Raw genomic sequence first — 14,472 nt, 5'->3', positions numbered from 1 at the left:
TCTTTGAGTAGAAAGAGGAGGAGAGAAAACAAGCACTCACTGGAAAACCTGTTTACTTCCTAGCAGGCAGAATTTTACGAAAGGTCAGGTTGACGCGCGGAGCCAGAACCTTCTTGCGGACGGGGAGACTGTGATACCAGCAAGAGTTGGTTGGGGGCTTCATCATCAGCAGACTCCCGTGGGCCAGCGGGAGCCTGACCACCTCCACCCTCCGGGTGGGGTTTTTCCCGCGGGAGTCTTTGTGCCGGAAGAAGAAGTCTCTGCAGGCCCCGAAGGAGACGGAGGCGATGGGGCTCCCAGGAGCCAGTTCTCTTTCGTCATCTCGGTGTTCCCCAATGTGGTCACGGCCATCTTTGTACCTGCAGTGAGGAAGCAAGCCCAGGTCACAGAACAGCCCTCCTGAAGCCCACCCGAACCCCAGCAACCTCGTTTCGCACAGCTTGAAGTGCCGCCCCGAGTGGGCCGGGCTTCTGCCAGGCTGGAGGGCCCGCTCTGGCTCCACTGGTGAGCCTTCCCCAGGGGCTGTTCACTTTGTTGGCCAGTCCTGGTTGATTGCGTGCTTTAAAACTCAGCAACCAACAGAAGCCAAAAAAAGTGTCTTCCAGCTCTCCTGGTGCACGTATGTAAACCTTTGTCACTGAAAGTTCCCTCCTTACACCCAGAATAAAACCCACATTCCTTGCACTGGCCCTCGCCCACCTCTGAGCTCATTGACCACACCCCTCTTTCCCTATCTCACGGCTTTCCGCCAGTGTCAGTGGGGTGCCCACTCCACAGATCTCCAAGAGCCCTCTGCTCTTCCTCCCAAATGCTGTGCGGCTCGTGCTCACGCTCTCCATTTCAAACGGCAGCACGCCCACAAGCCCTCCCATCACCGCCATCCCCACACCCAGGGTCCTCAACCAGCGCAATTCTGCCCCACCCTGGGAGTAGGCAATGTCTGGAGACATTTTCGTTGCTCTGACTGGGGAGAGGGTGCAAGTGGCGTCTAGTGGGTCGGGGCCAGGGGTGCTGCTCGACACCCTACACTGCACAGGACAGGCCCCACCACGAAATTATCTGGCCCTAAACCCAGGCCCTTCCGGCCACATTCTCGGTCAGATCAGCAAGACACTCGTCAGTGCCTGAAGTCATCTCATTTGGTGGCTCAGCAGTCAGTCACCTTTCACTCCCCACTGTATGGTGAGGGCTCCAGGAAGACCGTCAGTTTGTGGTACTCCACTGCCATAGACAGCCCCGCTGCCCTGCAGAATTATTTCTTGGGCAAATGAATAAAACACGGGAGAGGCAGAAGACTGATACGATTCAGTGGGGTGGCCTCAAGAAAAAAAGTGAAAAACAAGTAGGGTGTCACCTGTTAACGAGCACGAAGTTGAAGGTCCGTCCAGTCACCAGCGAAACACGATCCCGGACTCGCTCTAGCACCGGGATCCAGGGCTTTGGGGACAGAGTGAGGCCTGAAAACGTGTAGGTCAGCCCGGGGTCACCGTAGGTCGCCTGCTTCCTCGGCACACTGTGCCACTTCCCAAACACCTGCACCTGGGCCAGTGCGCCTGGGCAGATGAAACAGCAGCTCAGAAAACCAGGCACACTCGCTCCCTGAGCATGCGGGATCGAGAGAGAAGTAAAACAGGAATAACGTAAACACTTTTTTTTTTTAATCCTCACCCAAGAACATCTTTTCATTGCTGTTAGGGAGAGAGAGGAGCATCAGTGTGAGAGAGAGGCACCGTCTGGTTGCCTTCCCATATGTGCCCAGGTCAGGGACTGAACTCAAAACCCAGGTGTGTCGTGCCCTGACTGGAAATCGAACCCATGACCCTTTGGCCAGGGGACAACGCTCCAACCAACTGAGCCAACCAGCCAGGGCAGAAATAACTTAATCACCTGACCAAGGACCCCGCCTCAAAAGTCTGTGTGCCTTGCCCAAAATTTTCATGTAAGAACAACGATTCTCATCCTTCCTATACTTAGAAAAACATGGTCCTCGTCCAATTTTCTTTAAAACATAACTTAATTGCCTGAACAACAGTAGGAACAGAATACAGAGGCTGAAATGTGAGCAAGATGAAGTTAGGTGACAGACTAGAGTGACTTCTGCCAACTGTGGGGACTAAGGACATAGGGTCCCATGAAAGATGGGACTGATGGAGCTCATCTGTAGGTTGGGGTCTCCTCGGGCTTCTCTCCGCCTCCAAGTGTGCTGCTGCCTTGCAGTGGTCCTTGTTGTGTGGTCCTCAGCAGCACCCCTATGACCTGAACATGCAGACGTTGGACTGCGGGGGTGGGGCTCAGCAATGGGAGTAAGGTAAGCAACAAAGTCCTCCAGGTGATGCTGAGTATGTGGTGCCGAATTTCCTGGTCATTCGCTGTCTCTCCTACTAGACCAGTGGCTCTTTGCCATGGCTGCAGGTTCGAATCACCAGGAAGCTTTCTAAAAACACCAATACCCAGGCTGCACTTCCCAGCCCTTGCCATTCAATGAATCTCGGTCAGAACTCAGCATTTTTTTTTCAACTTCCCCAGATGATTCTCCCAGAGAAGACTCGCTTCGGTCATCTGTCTGCTCCCAGTGAACAGGTAATCCTGTTTTGTTTTGTTTTTAAGGTCTGTATCCCAAGTACCTAGCCAGGGTCTTGGCCCACAGGCACCAGGAGAATGTGCTGAATCAATTGACAAATTCATCAGTAATTAACGGCCCCCGAGTTCCGATTTCTTGAAACATAAAGGCTAGTTTTATTAAACAAGCCTTCAACACACACCCTGCAGTCCTCTGCTTACCTGTAAAATATTCCACTTCTTGCTCCAACTCCTGGAAAATCTCGTCCGCTTCGGCTTTGCCAAACAGGATTGTGTAATCACAGTCCAGGCCCTCGGACCGAATGTGTTGCCAGCTGGGGCCTGCCAAGTCCGCACCCTTCCCCAGTGGTTCCCTCCTGGGCCTTTTCCTGGTGCTTTCCTCGTCTTCTCCCTGCCCTGCTGGGCCTTTTCCTGCCTGCTCTTGCTCCCTCTTTCCCAAAAGGTCCCCTGGAACCCTCTTCACCAGGAATCTGTCCATCCTGCCTCCACAAAGCAAAGACCTGGGAGTCAGTGATGGGACGAAGAGAGAGAGATTGCCCAGGCTCTGGCCCAGGCGCAGAAATGTGCTCTGTGGCAAAGTGATTCACAGCAGCGTTCCCGCGGATTGTTCTCAGGGTTCCATTTTAAAGTTTAACACCATGTTCTGGAAAGGAAGTAGAGGATTCCTGTTGGAATAGTGGTCCCTGGGGTTATCTGGTCCAGCCCAGCGCCTCCCACATACTTGGCTATGCTCCAATCAGCTGGTTAGCTTGCAAAAGCCCCAAGGCCTGCACTCCACCCCCAAGCACCTCAATTTGTAAAGACACCCCTCCCACGACACGCCCCCACACCCCCACCGAGCTTCCCCTTCGAATTCACACACCACAGTCAAATTTGGAAACTACAATCCAAACCCTCACTTTACAGGGGAGACTGACACCAGAAGGTAGGGGGCTCACCCGAAACCATCCAGGGAAACAGTGTGTATATCTCCCTTTCACCCGTAGCTGACTGTCCCCCGCAAACCATTATTAAAACTGGTAACGAGTATAGTGATCCTCAAATGGATATGACTCTGAATCTACGTGTAAACAGTTAAACGCGATCCATGGGCAAGCATGGGGAATTCTGATAGAAAAAAGAACTGAGATACGTGCGTGAGGTGGGGGTGGCGAGGATCCTCTTTAGAATCCCCCCCACAGTAGAAATGGGGGTGGGAAAGAGAAAACGACTCACAAGGGCCGCAGCAGTGCTTCCGGGTAAATCCCCGCAGCACGCTGGGAAATGCAGGCAAATCCGAGACACAAGGCGGTGGGCGGCACTCTGGCGCCACCTATTGGCCTCCTGGGTGTGTTGCAACCACTACCGTGCGTTGAGTTTAGTGTTTATTAGCAACCGTTGAGAATCATCTGTGGTGGGGGGCTGTTGTTCGGTGCACCTCTCCCTGGGAGTTAGGCCACGAGCATCCTGTTGCAGGTAGAAGCACGAGTCCTAAAGTCCTACCCTGTGGCTTCCATTTCTATCCCCTCCACTCTAGCTGTGTGGCTCCTACAGGTTATTTACCGTCTCTGGGCTTGAATGGCCTCATCGGTATACTGGGGACTATAAAACCTGTGCTGTGAGAGCACCGTGAGGCTTGAGAGGACGTGTGCAAACTGCTTTCATGTTCCAAAGGTCAGGTTCTAGTGCTGCTCCTAATCTTGGTTACTGTCTGTCTCCTACAGTGGAATGAAAGCTCTACAAATTCTGGCTTTGTTAGGAATCTTCTTCATGTGCCGTCCTGCAGATTTACACAAACGTACACAATTGTGTGTCCACCACCACAGTCTAGATCCGGAACAGTTCCATCACCCGGCCCACAGGGTTTCGCCAAGCCCCCAAATCACTGATGTGTTTTCTGTCTCTATAGTTTTGTCTTTTCTCGAATTCACTAATAAAGGAAATCATACAACATACAGCCTTTTGGGTCTGGCCCCTGTCGTTTAGCATAATGCTTTTAAGATGTACCCTTGTCGTTTGTATCAGTTGTTCCTCTGATTGCTGAGTAGTTTTCCATTGTCCTAGTGCCCCACTCTCTACCCATGGAGGGACATTAGGGTTGATTCCACTTTAGGTCAATTCCAGATAAACTCCACCCCTGAAGAAGCTTTTGTGTGAACGTAGATTTTAATTTCACTTGCGTAAATACCTAGGAGCGTGATTGCAGGGGCACCTATAAATGTTTGTTTTATTTAATACGAACTGCTGAACCGCCTTTTCAATGCTTCCAGATAGAGGGGCGATTCGTGCAAGGGTGTAAAGGCCACACAAGGGACAAGCTGGTTATGTCCAGTGAAGGCTGGAACCCGGAGTCGGTCCTGCCACCATAGTGGGGGCTTCTGTGAGGGAGGGAAGCAGCCCTGCCAGCAGAGCAAGAAGCTGGCATTTTATTCTAAGTATACTTGGAAGCTGCAGGATTTTCACCTGGGGGGTATCATGATACAATTTGCATTTCAGTCAGATTACTTGGTAGGAAAGAGGTGACTAGCTGGGATTGTAGCCAGGAGATGGAGAGAGCAGCCGCTGAATTCAGAGTTTATTTTGGAGACGGAACCAAGAGGACCTGTTGATGGTTTGGATGTGAGGAGGGAGAGACAAAGAAGAGTCCCAGGTGTATTAAGGGTGAGGGAGTGCTTTTCGGAGGATGACTAGTTTGAAGTTTAACCTTTACGAACTCAAATCTCCCCCAAACCTTGCAGGTTAAGGCAAAATGTTGGACCGTTCTTGGCCTTAGTTTGCTGTCAGTAAAATGAGTTGTGAAAATGGGGTGAGATAAGGTAGTATCTGAGCCCAACAGATGCTATTTTAGTGCTAATTTCACTCCCACAAAAGGCACTTTTATCTTTTTTTTACAGCCGAGAGAAGCAGGGACTTGCCCCAAGACAGAGAGGTGTGTCCTGAAAGAGTAAATAAATGAGAGAACCTACCCTGCCCCCAGCAGCCCCTCCCGCACATGCGCACTAGGCCTTCCACCGCCCCCTGCCCAGCCCACCCCCTGGGTTGGAGCATGCGCGAGCAGATTGGCGCCAATTTCGTACCGCCACTGTTTGCGCCAGCCTTGTGGGTCCTCGGGCGGCGCCTGTTCTCTTCCCTCTCGGCCTCGGGATGATCGGCCAGAAGACTCTCTACTCCTTTTTCGCCCCGAGCCCTGCTAGAAAGCGACGTGTCTGTAGCCCCGAGCCGGGCGACTCGGGGACCGGCGTGGCGGCGGTAGCTGAGGAGAGCCTGGATGCAGCGGTGAGGCACGGCGGAGACTGCCTGCGGAGCTGGGGAAGGGGGAATGGGGAGGGAGGGGCCAGGGAAGGGGGAAAGGAGAGAGCGGGCTCCGTACGACCGAGGAGCTGCAGAAACGTGCCCCAGACTTAGAAAGCTGAGGTCCCGGTTCAAAATAGCCGCCTCAGTGCTCCGGCGGCCATGCTAAGAAGCCAGCCAATGGGGGCGAGCTTTGGGGCCCACGATACCAATCAGAAACCAGGGGGCTGCCCTCCTTGCCCCTCCGTCCAATCTGAGGGAGGAAAGGGCGGGCCTTCGGGAGGAGGGTTTTTGCCGCGAAAAGACCACATGGGGTTGAGTGTGGCGGGTCCGGCGGGGCGGAGCTTCTTGTTACATGGCTTCCGCTACCCTGAAGTGATTCTCTCCGCCCGGTTTTAGTACCAAACGCGTAACTGGGGGACGACGGCCTGGTTTTCCAGAGTCCGGTTTTGCACCAACATTGCGAGTGGAGCTGAAACCCACGAATGGGTGTCCTCTTCTTTGGGCCTTTGGGGTGGGGGCGAAGCCTGCTGGCTCCTGCGGGAGGTCCCTTGAAGCTTGTGACCCGTCTCTGCCGGGACCACTTGCAGGCTAGCCCGGCCAAGAAGGCCCGGGCAGAGGAGGAGGAGCCCGGCACACCGCCCTCATCGCCGCTGAGCCCCGAGCAGTTGGTCCGCATCCAGAAGAACAAAGCCGCGGCCCTGCTCAGGCTCGCGGCTCGCAACGTGCCGGTGGGTTTTGGTGAAAGTTGGAAGAAGCACCTCAGCGGAGAGTTCGGGAAACCGTATTTTATAAAGGTAAACAAGCCTGCGGACCCTTTGCCTTGTTAGTATAGCAGGCAAAGGCCACGTTTCTAGGATATTACTTTCATAGTTTCCTATTTTACCTCCCTTAACGTCTATTCCACGCTGAGGGGGTAAAAGAAAACCATGGTGTTTGAATGCGCATATTTATGTTAAAATGTTTAAAAGATTAAGGTGATAGGGTTTCTTTCAGTGCATTTAGTCTGTTTTCCAGGAAAGTGGCAGAGTAAAACCACAAATACAAACCTAGCTGCAAGAAAGCTGGCCCCGCCTTTGAAAGGGGGGAGGGGTTGGCAAAACAGGAAATCGAGGCGTCTAGGCCAATCAGCTTTAACCCAGCCCAAAGAAAGAGGGAGGGAGTTGAACAGATTGAGTAAATTTTGTCTTTTCTTTTGCAAATGAATTGATATAAAACAAGAAAGCTAGGTGATGCTTCAGCTAACTTTCCTATTGAATTCGTATGCTTTCCACTGAGAATCTGATTTTCAGTCTAGCTTCTCTTCAATCAGCTAATGGGCTTTGTTGCAGAAGAAAGAAGGAATTACACTGTTTATCCACCCCCACACCAAGTGTTCACGTGGACACAAATGTGCGACATAAGAGATGTAAGTACAGGTTGTGGATCAATTTTAGTAAGAGTGGGGTGGGTATTAAATAGTATTTCTTAATTAGTCACATCAGTGTCCATAATTCAGTGATAAGTAAGATACTAAAACTGTGAGGTTTGTCAGGCTGTATTTTAACCTGTTTTACTGTTTTTTCAACTTCTGCCCCGTGTCTGTGTGCTCTCATTTCTTATATGTTATTTAATCCTGAAACGCACCCCAGGCCTGTGTTAAGTAGTGCTGCAGTGGTGAGGAGGAAACAGGCACAGAGCAGTGACATCTTTGTCACCTGGTTGTGGTCAGCCCTGCCTCAGCTTGCAGCTCTGCGGTCTCTCTGTCTTGCCTCGCTATCTTTTAGAGCTGACGCTTTCAGTCTCTTAATTTCTGTCCCAAACAGTTTTGCTGCCCTGGTAACAAATCCCTTTGCTTTGGTTCCCTGTGCACAACGGCTGCTGCCTGGGGGCTGTGGTCCTGCCAGTCTCCTGCTCAGAAGCTGGTCTGTGGCTTCCCACTGTCTGAACTATCAAAGATGAACATGAACATGGCTGCATCCTGCTCACCAGCCTTGCCACCGCCTCCCGTTTCTTGACATCGGAGTTGAGCAGTGTGGCAGCCCGAGCCTCGCTTCTGTCTTCTGACAGCCCATTAGATCTATGGCGCCTCACTGGAGCCTGTTCCACCACCTTTGTGACGTGGTTTTCCTCTCAACTCCCCAAATATGTAGTGTCTGCTTGCACTGGAGGTTTTTACATTTTGCTGTTACTCCTTTCCCTCCCGCATTTGTAAGTCGAGAGCAGGGATCCTGTGATTTAATAAGAATATCTGTTAAATAGTGAAATAGGTGAATAAGCCATCTTGATAGGGTGACTATGCCTAATACTTAGCGAACTCCGTTTAGAGTTAGGACTTTGGATATACCTCCATGTTTCTGAAGTTAAAAAACAAAACTCAGTCCTAAATTCAGTACTGTTTTGCACCTTGTTTGAATAGCATGTCCTGTTCTGAATACCAGGGATCGACAGAAATAGGGGAGAATAAGAAAAAGCATGAAACTGAGGATCAGGCAGCCCAGTGTGGCTTCTTTGCAAAGGAGCAAGTGGAGGGTAGGGGTGGGAGGGTTACCTGGCTCCTCCCAGCTGTCCCTTTCCCGGGACCAGAACTGAAAAGCTTTCCTGCTGGGACAGGTTGCTGCATGCTGGGCACCATGTGAGCCCCAGCAGTAGGAAGGGAGAAGCCCTGTGAAAGCTCCCTGCTGAGCGGAGCCTCTAAAGCGGGAGGATCTGGTGTGTGCCAGCAGTGGGAGGAGATTCCAGGATGGCAGGTACACCTTGAGCAGCAGCATAGGGGTGAACAAGACGTGGGTGGCCTCCAGATCAAAAGGACTAGCTGTGTTTTAATGTCCCTGTGACAGTGGCCTAGTTACTTTTCACTGCATCTGCCACCCACTCCCCGGGCTCTTTGGCCTGGCCTCCTTATCTTCTGGTTTCCTACCTCGGTGTGTGTAGGGGAACAGGCACCTTCCTGTGCCTCTGGTGAGGAGTTTGAGTTGCTCTAATTTGTTGAAAAGCAATTTAGGGTGTGTCTATGAAAACTTTTAACATACTCTTACCCTTTGGCCTTCAACCCACTGTTAACAAATATTCTGTAGAAATAAAGGCAACAGTGTGGAAAGATACATGTACTAGGGTGTTTACTGTATAACTTTTGGTAATGAAAGAAAAAGTGGAAAACAAGCTGACTGCCCATCAGTGACTGAACTCTACGACTTGAGGGGTACCCAAAATGTGTGATGTGTGAAACAAACGTGGGGTAGTGAGTACAATAACCCCAACTCTGTAGGTAATTACACTGGTTGAATGTGAACGGGATAGGGTGCCTGGGAGATCGCCGGGTACTTTGTATGTTTCTGGGTGGTAGTGCTTGTTTTCAAGGATGTATTTCAAACGAAGTTGACCCTAACTGTCAGAAGGGAGGGGGCAGTATGGTGGGTGGTCAAGTGAAGGAGGATTTGGTGATGGGAAGTAATGATGTCCCCTCACCCACTGCTTTCCTCTGGCTATTCTCAGTTGGGTCAGCAGGCGGGCTGCCCTTCTCATTGTCTTGTCCCCTTGTGTGGGTCATCGGTCAGCCAGGTGCTCATCTGTGCTGCTTGTACTGGAATATTGTTTAATTTGCCTCCCGGTGTTTGCAGGTGAAGGTTGTCATTCTGGGACAGGATCCATATCACGGGCCCAGTCAGGCTCATGGGCTCTGCTTCAGTGTTCAGAGACCTGTTCCACCTCCGCCCAGGTATGATTGGTTGCTCTGGATGGCTCGGGTTTGTGTGCAGTTACTTTCAGATGTTTACTTTGCAAATGACAGGCAAGCCTATTATTTGGGGTGACTTGCACTAGCTTTCAGAGCAGGTTTCTCTATATGTTTCTCTTTTTTAAAGATTTTTTTAATTTATTTTTAGAGAGAGACAGGATGGGAGGGAGAAAGCAAGAGAAACATAGGTCAGTTGGTTGCTTCTTGCATACACTCAACTGGGGATCTGGCCCAAAACCCAGGCATGTACCCTGACCAGGAATCGAACCAGGGAAGGGCTAGAGCAGATTTCTGTCTCAGCACTGGTGTCGTGGGGGGAAGGGTTGGTCCTGTGCACTGGAGGGCGTTCCACGGCACTCATGGCCTGCACCCACTTGACACCAACAGCACTGGCCCACTGGAACCAGAGGGTTCTAACAAAATGGCAATGGAAGGTGTCCTCACACGTTGCCAGGTGTCCCTAGTGGGACAGAAGTCACCCCTGCTTAAGAACCACTGCTTTAGAGGATTTTTATAAATATATAGAGATATAAGACTGACTAAGCATCCACTGGGGGATAGGGGAGTTGTAACTCTTGGGCCAATTTATTTAGGTCTTAAGTACAGTTCCTTAAACAGACCAGAATGAAGGACTTAGGCAGAAGGAATGGCTGTATTTCCTCTGAATCAGTGTGTGTGCTTTTCTCCCCTCAGGGGCTGGCTTTTTAGGCTATAACTTAACATGTTGAGAGGTTATTGAATTTTCAGAATTGTGCTTAAGATCGTCTCTTTCCTTCTGGCTTGCTTTCAGCTTGGAAAACATTTATAAAGAGCTGTCCACAGACATAGATGGTTTTGTCCATCCTGGTCATGGAGATTTATCTGGGTGGGCCAAGCAAGGTAAAACCATCACTGCCGTATATCTCGCAGGCTGGGCTGGCAGGCCTTTCCTTTCTGTCTATTTCTGTTTGTAAAAGGTGGTTTTGGAGAACAAGAGTGCCCCGAGTCAGGAAATGTATCTCCGTTGTGTCCTGCGGCCCATGTTGTCTTTCATGTTCTCATCGTAATTTGGAAAGTGCGTTCCTCATTATTATTTGTCGTTTATCCACTTAGTCTAACTTTGACCATTTAGAAGGTGGCCTCCACTTTTTGTCACTTAAAACGTATGTTGTATTGTGTGTGTTAAATATGTATCTATGGACTTTCTTAACAAATAAACTGTAACTAAGATAAAGAAAGAATAGTTACTCTTTGGTTTCTTACAGTTAGATTTTTTTTTCCGATGAAACACTACTTTTGTTACTTTCTGGGGCTAGTTAATGTCACTTAGGGGATACTGTTTGAGAATTCTTTCTGATTCTTTTGGTGATAAGTCATTTCCATTCACTGTTGCAAACTTGGAAGATGTTGAAAGTGCAGAGGTGAGAGCTGGTTGCCCTCTGATCTCACCGAGAGGTGCCCAGCAGTCTATTGTGTAACACTTTCTCTATGAGAATTTCAGACGCCGCTCTGGATTCCATTCTGAGAAAGGTCTCCTTGGGTGTCAAGCTGGCTCGTTGCAGCCTGCCTTTAACCTGTTTCTTCCATGTGTTCGTAGGTGTCCTCCTACTCAACGCTGTCCTCACAGTCCGGGCGCATCAGGCCAACTCTCATAAGGAGAGAGGCTGGGAGCAGTTTACGGATGCGGTCGTGTCCTGGCTGAACCAGAACTCAAGTGGTCTTGTGTTCTTGCTCTGGGGCTCTTACGCTCAGAGGAAGGGCAGCGCCATCGACCGGGTATGTGGTTCTGAGCCATTCAAACCAGTTGGGAGAATTCTAGGAATTCTTGCAGTGTGGTCCTAGAAAACTTAACATCTTCCACATTCGTTTTCCAAGCCAAATTTCCCTTTCCTCATCCATCACTCATTAAACTTACTCCTCTGAACTACCCAAAGATAAAAAGTACCATCTACCCGGTTGTTCAGCCAGAAGTCAGATACCATTCATAACACCTCCCTACCTCTGTCTTTTTCCCCCGCTTCTCCCTGTACCCTTCCCATATCCAGTCATTCATTCAGCCTTCATTCTCTCTTCACTGTTGCTCAAACCCTGCCCCACCCGAAGCCTTGGTTTAGGCCGCCTCTGATCTTGCCTGGGGCATTCAGGTGCTGCCCTGTCCCGGAAGGCCCTGACTCAGGCTGGCAGGCTGGGGTCCCACGTTGGGCATGGCCCTGCTCTGCCTCTCAGCCACAGCTCCCCACCTCTCTCAGCTCTGGGCTGCCTGTGCCCCCTCAGCTTGGTTCCCTGTGCCCCGCTTCCCTGCCTGCCTTTGAGCACCCTACTGCCTTTGTCCTGAGTGTAGAGGTCTCTCCCTTCCCCAGAGGCAGACCAACACGTCCCTCAAAGAAAGCTCAGCACAGCCCCCGTTTCCATGACGGGGCCCGTACGCCATGCCAGACAAGGTGCCGGTGAGCACTTGCGTTCCATTACCCCTCCTGCCACTCTGCACCTGCAGTCATCCATCGGTTCTCTTGCAGTAACTAGAAGCTAGGCGCTGATGATATTTCTAATTTACAGGTTAAAAAAAAACAATAGCCTCTTAGGGGGGCTCAGCAACTTCCCCGTGGCTGCACAGCTAAGTGGCAGAGCCAGGACTCAAACCCAGGCTGTCCACCTCCAGGCTCTGTGCTCTGGACCACACTGGGCTGCCTGGCTCTGTTAGGGCCCCTCCTGGACTGAGCAGCCCAAAGGCAGGGATGTTTGAAAGCAATGATTTGTTAGGTGGTTTTTATTCAAATACAGAAAAGAATAAAGAAGAAAACAAAAGGTCTGGCACCTTCCTGTTCAGGTAACGACAGGTGGCATTTTAAACTTAACGTGCTCCACTTGCTGGTGAGACCATTTGGACAGTAACGAGAGGCACGGCTAGAAGTCAGTGCTTTCTACTGTTTCTTTTCCCTGGAACAGCTAGTACAAATAGTGTTTAGGGTATTTATCCAAAAAAAATGTTTTTTGGTGCAATTACCTTTTTTTTCCACTTGATATATTTTGAAGGTCTTCCCTAATGAGCACATGTAGTGTGGCCTGGTTCTAGTGGCCACTGTAAGAACCTCAGAAAAATATTTCTGGTCAGTTGCATAACACTGGACTCACATTAGTTGTCACCCAGATGAGCAGGGCTACCGTGGACCTCCTTGACCCCACGTCTTTGTGTAGGTAGAGGCCTCGTGGGGTCCTTTAGCACATGTGTTCTCAGCAGTGCAGTTGCAGGATCCTATGATACGGCACTTAAAAATGGCATGGGCAGCGCCAAGTTGGAGACTGAGAGGCAGCTTCTGCAGCCCCTGCGCATAGCAAAGGTCATGCCCCACAAAGGAGTGAGCATGCGCACTGGTGCTCTGGGGGTGAGCGCTGAAGGCAAACACACACAGAGAAGTGGGACGGTTTAGAGTGGGCAAAGGGAGCGGCATACCTGCCCACAAGCGCAACGGCCAAGGAGTTCCAGGCGTGCTCCCTCTCAGCCACGCTCTCATTCTCTTTCAGAAGCGCCACCATGTGCTGCAGACCGCCCACCCCTCCCCGCTGTCTGTGTACCGCGGGTTCTTTGGATGCAGGCATTTCTCTAAAACCAACGAGCTGCTGCAGAAGTCTGGCAAGGAGCCCATCAACTGGAAGGATCTGTGACCTTGAACTGGTGGGGTGTGGTGGTCTCCAGGCAGTTTCTAGAAGTTTGTCAGTGACGGAGTCAAATCGAAAAAATAATTTCCCTGGTGATCCTTAAGCATTCTGTGTATGGGAGAGAAGGTTTGGGTAAAGTGGGCACCAGCCACACTGCCCTGGATTGGCAGCTCTGTCCAGCAAGACTGTGACCACGTCCATCTCTGTGTTGTGGCTTTGGCCTAGGTTATGCAACAAAGTTCTTGGAAGGGAGAGGGGCTCACATACTTGACTCTCCTTCTCTCCTCTGCTTTATAGTTAGAGATGGGGAGATTGGCACCTTTTTGGTATGTATAATTCGCTGCTACTTGTTTTTACCTGTAGGTTACACTTTAGGTTATAAAATGTTAGGTGTTTTTATTTAGAAAGGTTCCCTTTGCACATCCTGGTGGTCCAGTCTGGGCCAGTTTCCTCCTTGAAGGAAATAGGATTTTTTTTTCCTTCCCCCTCTCTCACCAGTTGCCAGAAACCTAGGGCTTGATTTCCTGATGGTAGCAATACGCAGTGAGCCTTCAGACAGGCAGAGGCCAAGAGAAGTGGGCGGATCTTGTTTATACGGCTCTGAGTGTTTCTAGGAATGAGCAGTAGAAGTTGAACCAGGAAGGAGGAGAAAGGGGAATTTTTTTAAATTTTGTATTTTTTTTAGAGAAAATATTTTCCTTTTCTCCCAGGTGTATCCTGAATTTGGTTTTTAAGGCCGCATAGTGCCAGGTGCTGTTTTATAGGGGCCGAAATCACTTTGGGGTGCCTTCTGCAGCGCTGGAGAACTTCGTTTTGTGGGTTTTTTATACTTATGCAGATGTGTATGTGTATTTTTTCAAATCCTTTGGTGAAGAGATGATCTTTAGGTCTGCACGTCCATCTCAGATCCTGCTAGAAATGCTGTTTTGCTGTTAGCTGGGTTCAAAGTTGAACCTGGTAGGGTTTGGAAATAAAAGGTTTTTGAAGTTTCACTTTGTGCAGAGTGCGCTTTAATACTGAGTGCCCTTCGCCAGCCTGCTCCTGAGCCTGGGCCTCGGAGGAAGCCCTTGGGCTGCCTTTGGGCTCTGGTTGCCGTGGTGACCATTGTGGGTGGAAGGGCCGGCTCCACTCTGCCCTTGCTCCTCCGGACCCTGGGATGAAGCCTCCCACCCCTCTGCCAGGCTTCGTCAGCGCTGAGCTGGGTTCCAGGGAGGGGTGCAGCTCACCCTGGAGTGCTGTGGGGAGTCTAGACCAGTCTGGGTCTGCTGAGA

General features: G+C 50.5%; 2 protein-coding genes across 3 annotated transcripts; one reads left to right on the top strand and one right to left on the bottom strand.

Moving 5' to 3' along the window:
• Positions 1-36: 36 nt before the first annotated feature.
• On the bottom strand, positions 37-3,819 carry ALKBH2 (alkB homolog 2, alpha-ketoglutarate dependent dioxygenase). 2 transcript variants are annotated; one of them, XM_053669854.1, is made up of 4 exons: positions 3,796-3,819; positions 2,782-3,223; positions 1,355-1,553; positions 37-359 (listed from the first exon to the last, which is right to left on the bottom strand). In XM_053669854.1, exons 2-4 carry the CDS (start codon positions 3,056-3,058, stop codon positions 53-55), a joined length of 783 nt encoding a protein of 260 aa, XP_053525829.1. In that variant the 5' UTR covers positions 3,059-3,223; positions 3,796-3,819; the 3' UTR covers positions 37-52. The 2 variants fall into 2 exon arrangements, with proteins under 2 accessions (XP_053525829.1, XP_037012072.2); XM_037156177.2 differs by lacking the exon at positions 3,796-3,819 and adding an exon at positions 3,519-3,781.
• A 1,807-nt stretch (positions 3,820-5,626) lies between these two features.
• UNG (uracil DNA glycosylase) lies at positions 5,627-14,193 on the top strand. The gene is made up of 7 exons (XM_037156248.2): positions 5,627-5,835; positions 6,441-6,647; positions 7,163-7,258; positions 9,450-9,547; positions 10,356-10,444; positions 11,142-11,320; positions 13,067-14,193. The coding sequence occupies exons 1-7, from the start codon at positions 5,704-5,706 to the stop codon at positions 13,205-13,207; spliced, it is 942 nt and encodes a 313-aa protein (XP_037012143.2). The 5' UTR covers positions 5,627-5,703; the 3' UTR covers positions 13,208-14,193.
• Positions 14,194-14,472: the final 279 nt, after the last annotated feature.

The sequence above is a fragment of the Artibeus jamaicensis genome, unplaced genomic scaffold, assembly GCF_021234435.1.
Source record: "Artibeus jamaicensis isolate MK-2021 breed Jamaican fruit bat unplaced genomic scaffold, CSHL_Jam_final contig_525, whole genome shotgun sequence".
Taxonomy (NCBI): Eukaryota; Metazoa; Chordata; class Mammalia; order Chiroptera; family Phyllostomidae; genus Artibeus; species Artibeus jamaicensis.
Note: the sequence above shows the minus strand (reverse complement) of the source record. Positions and strands in the feature narration are given on the sequence as shown.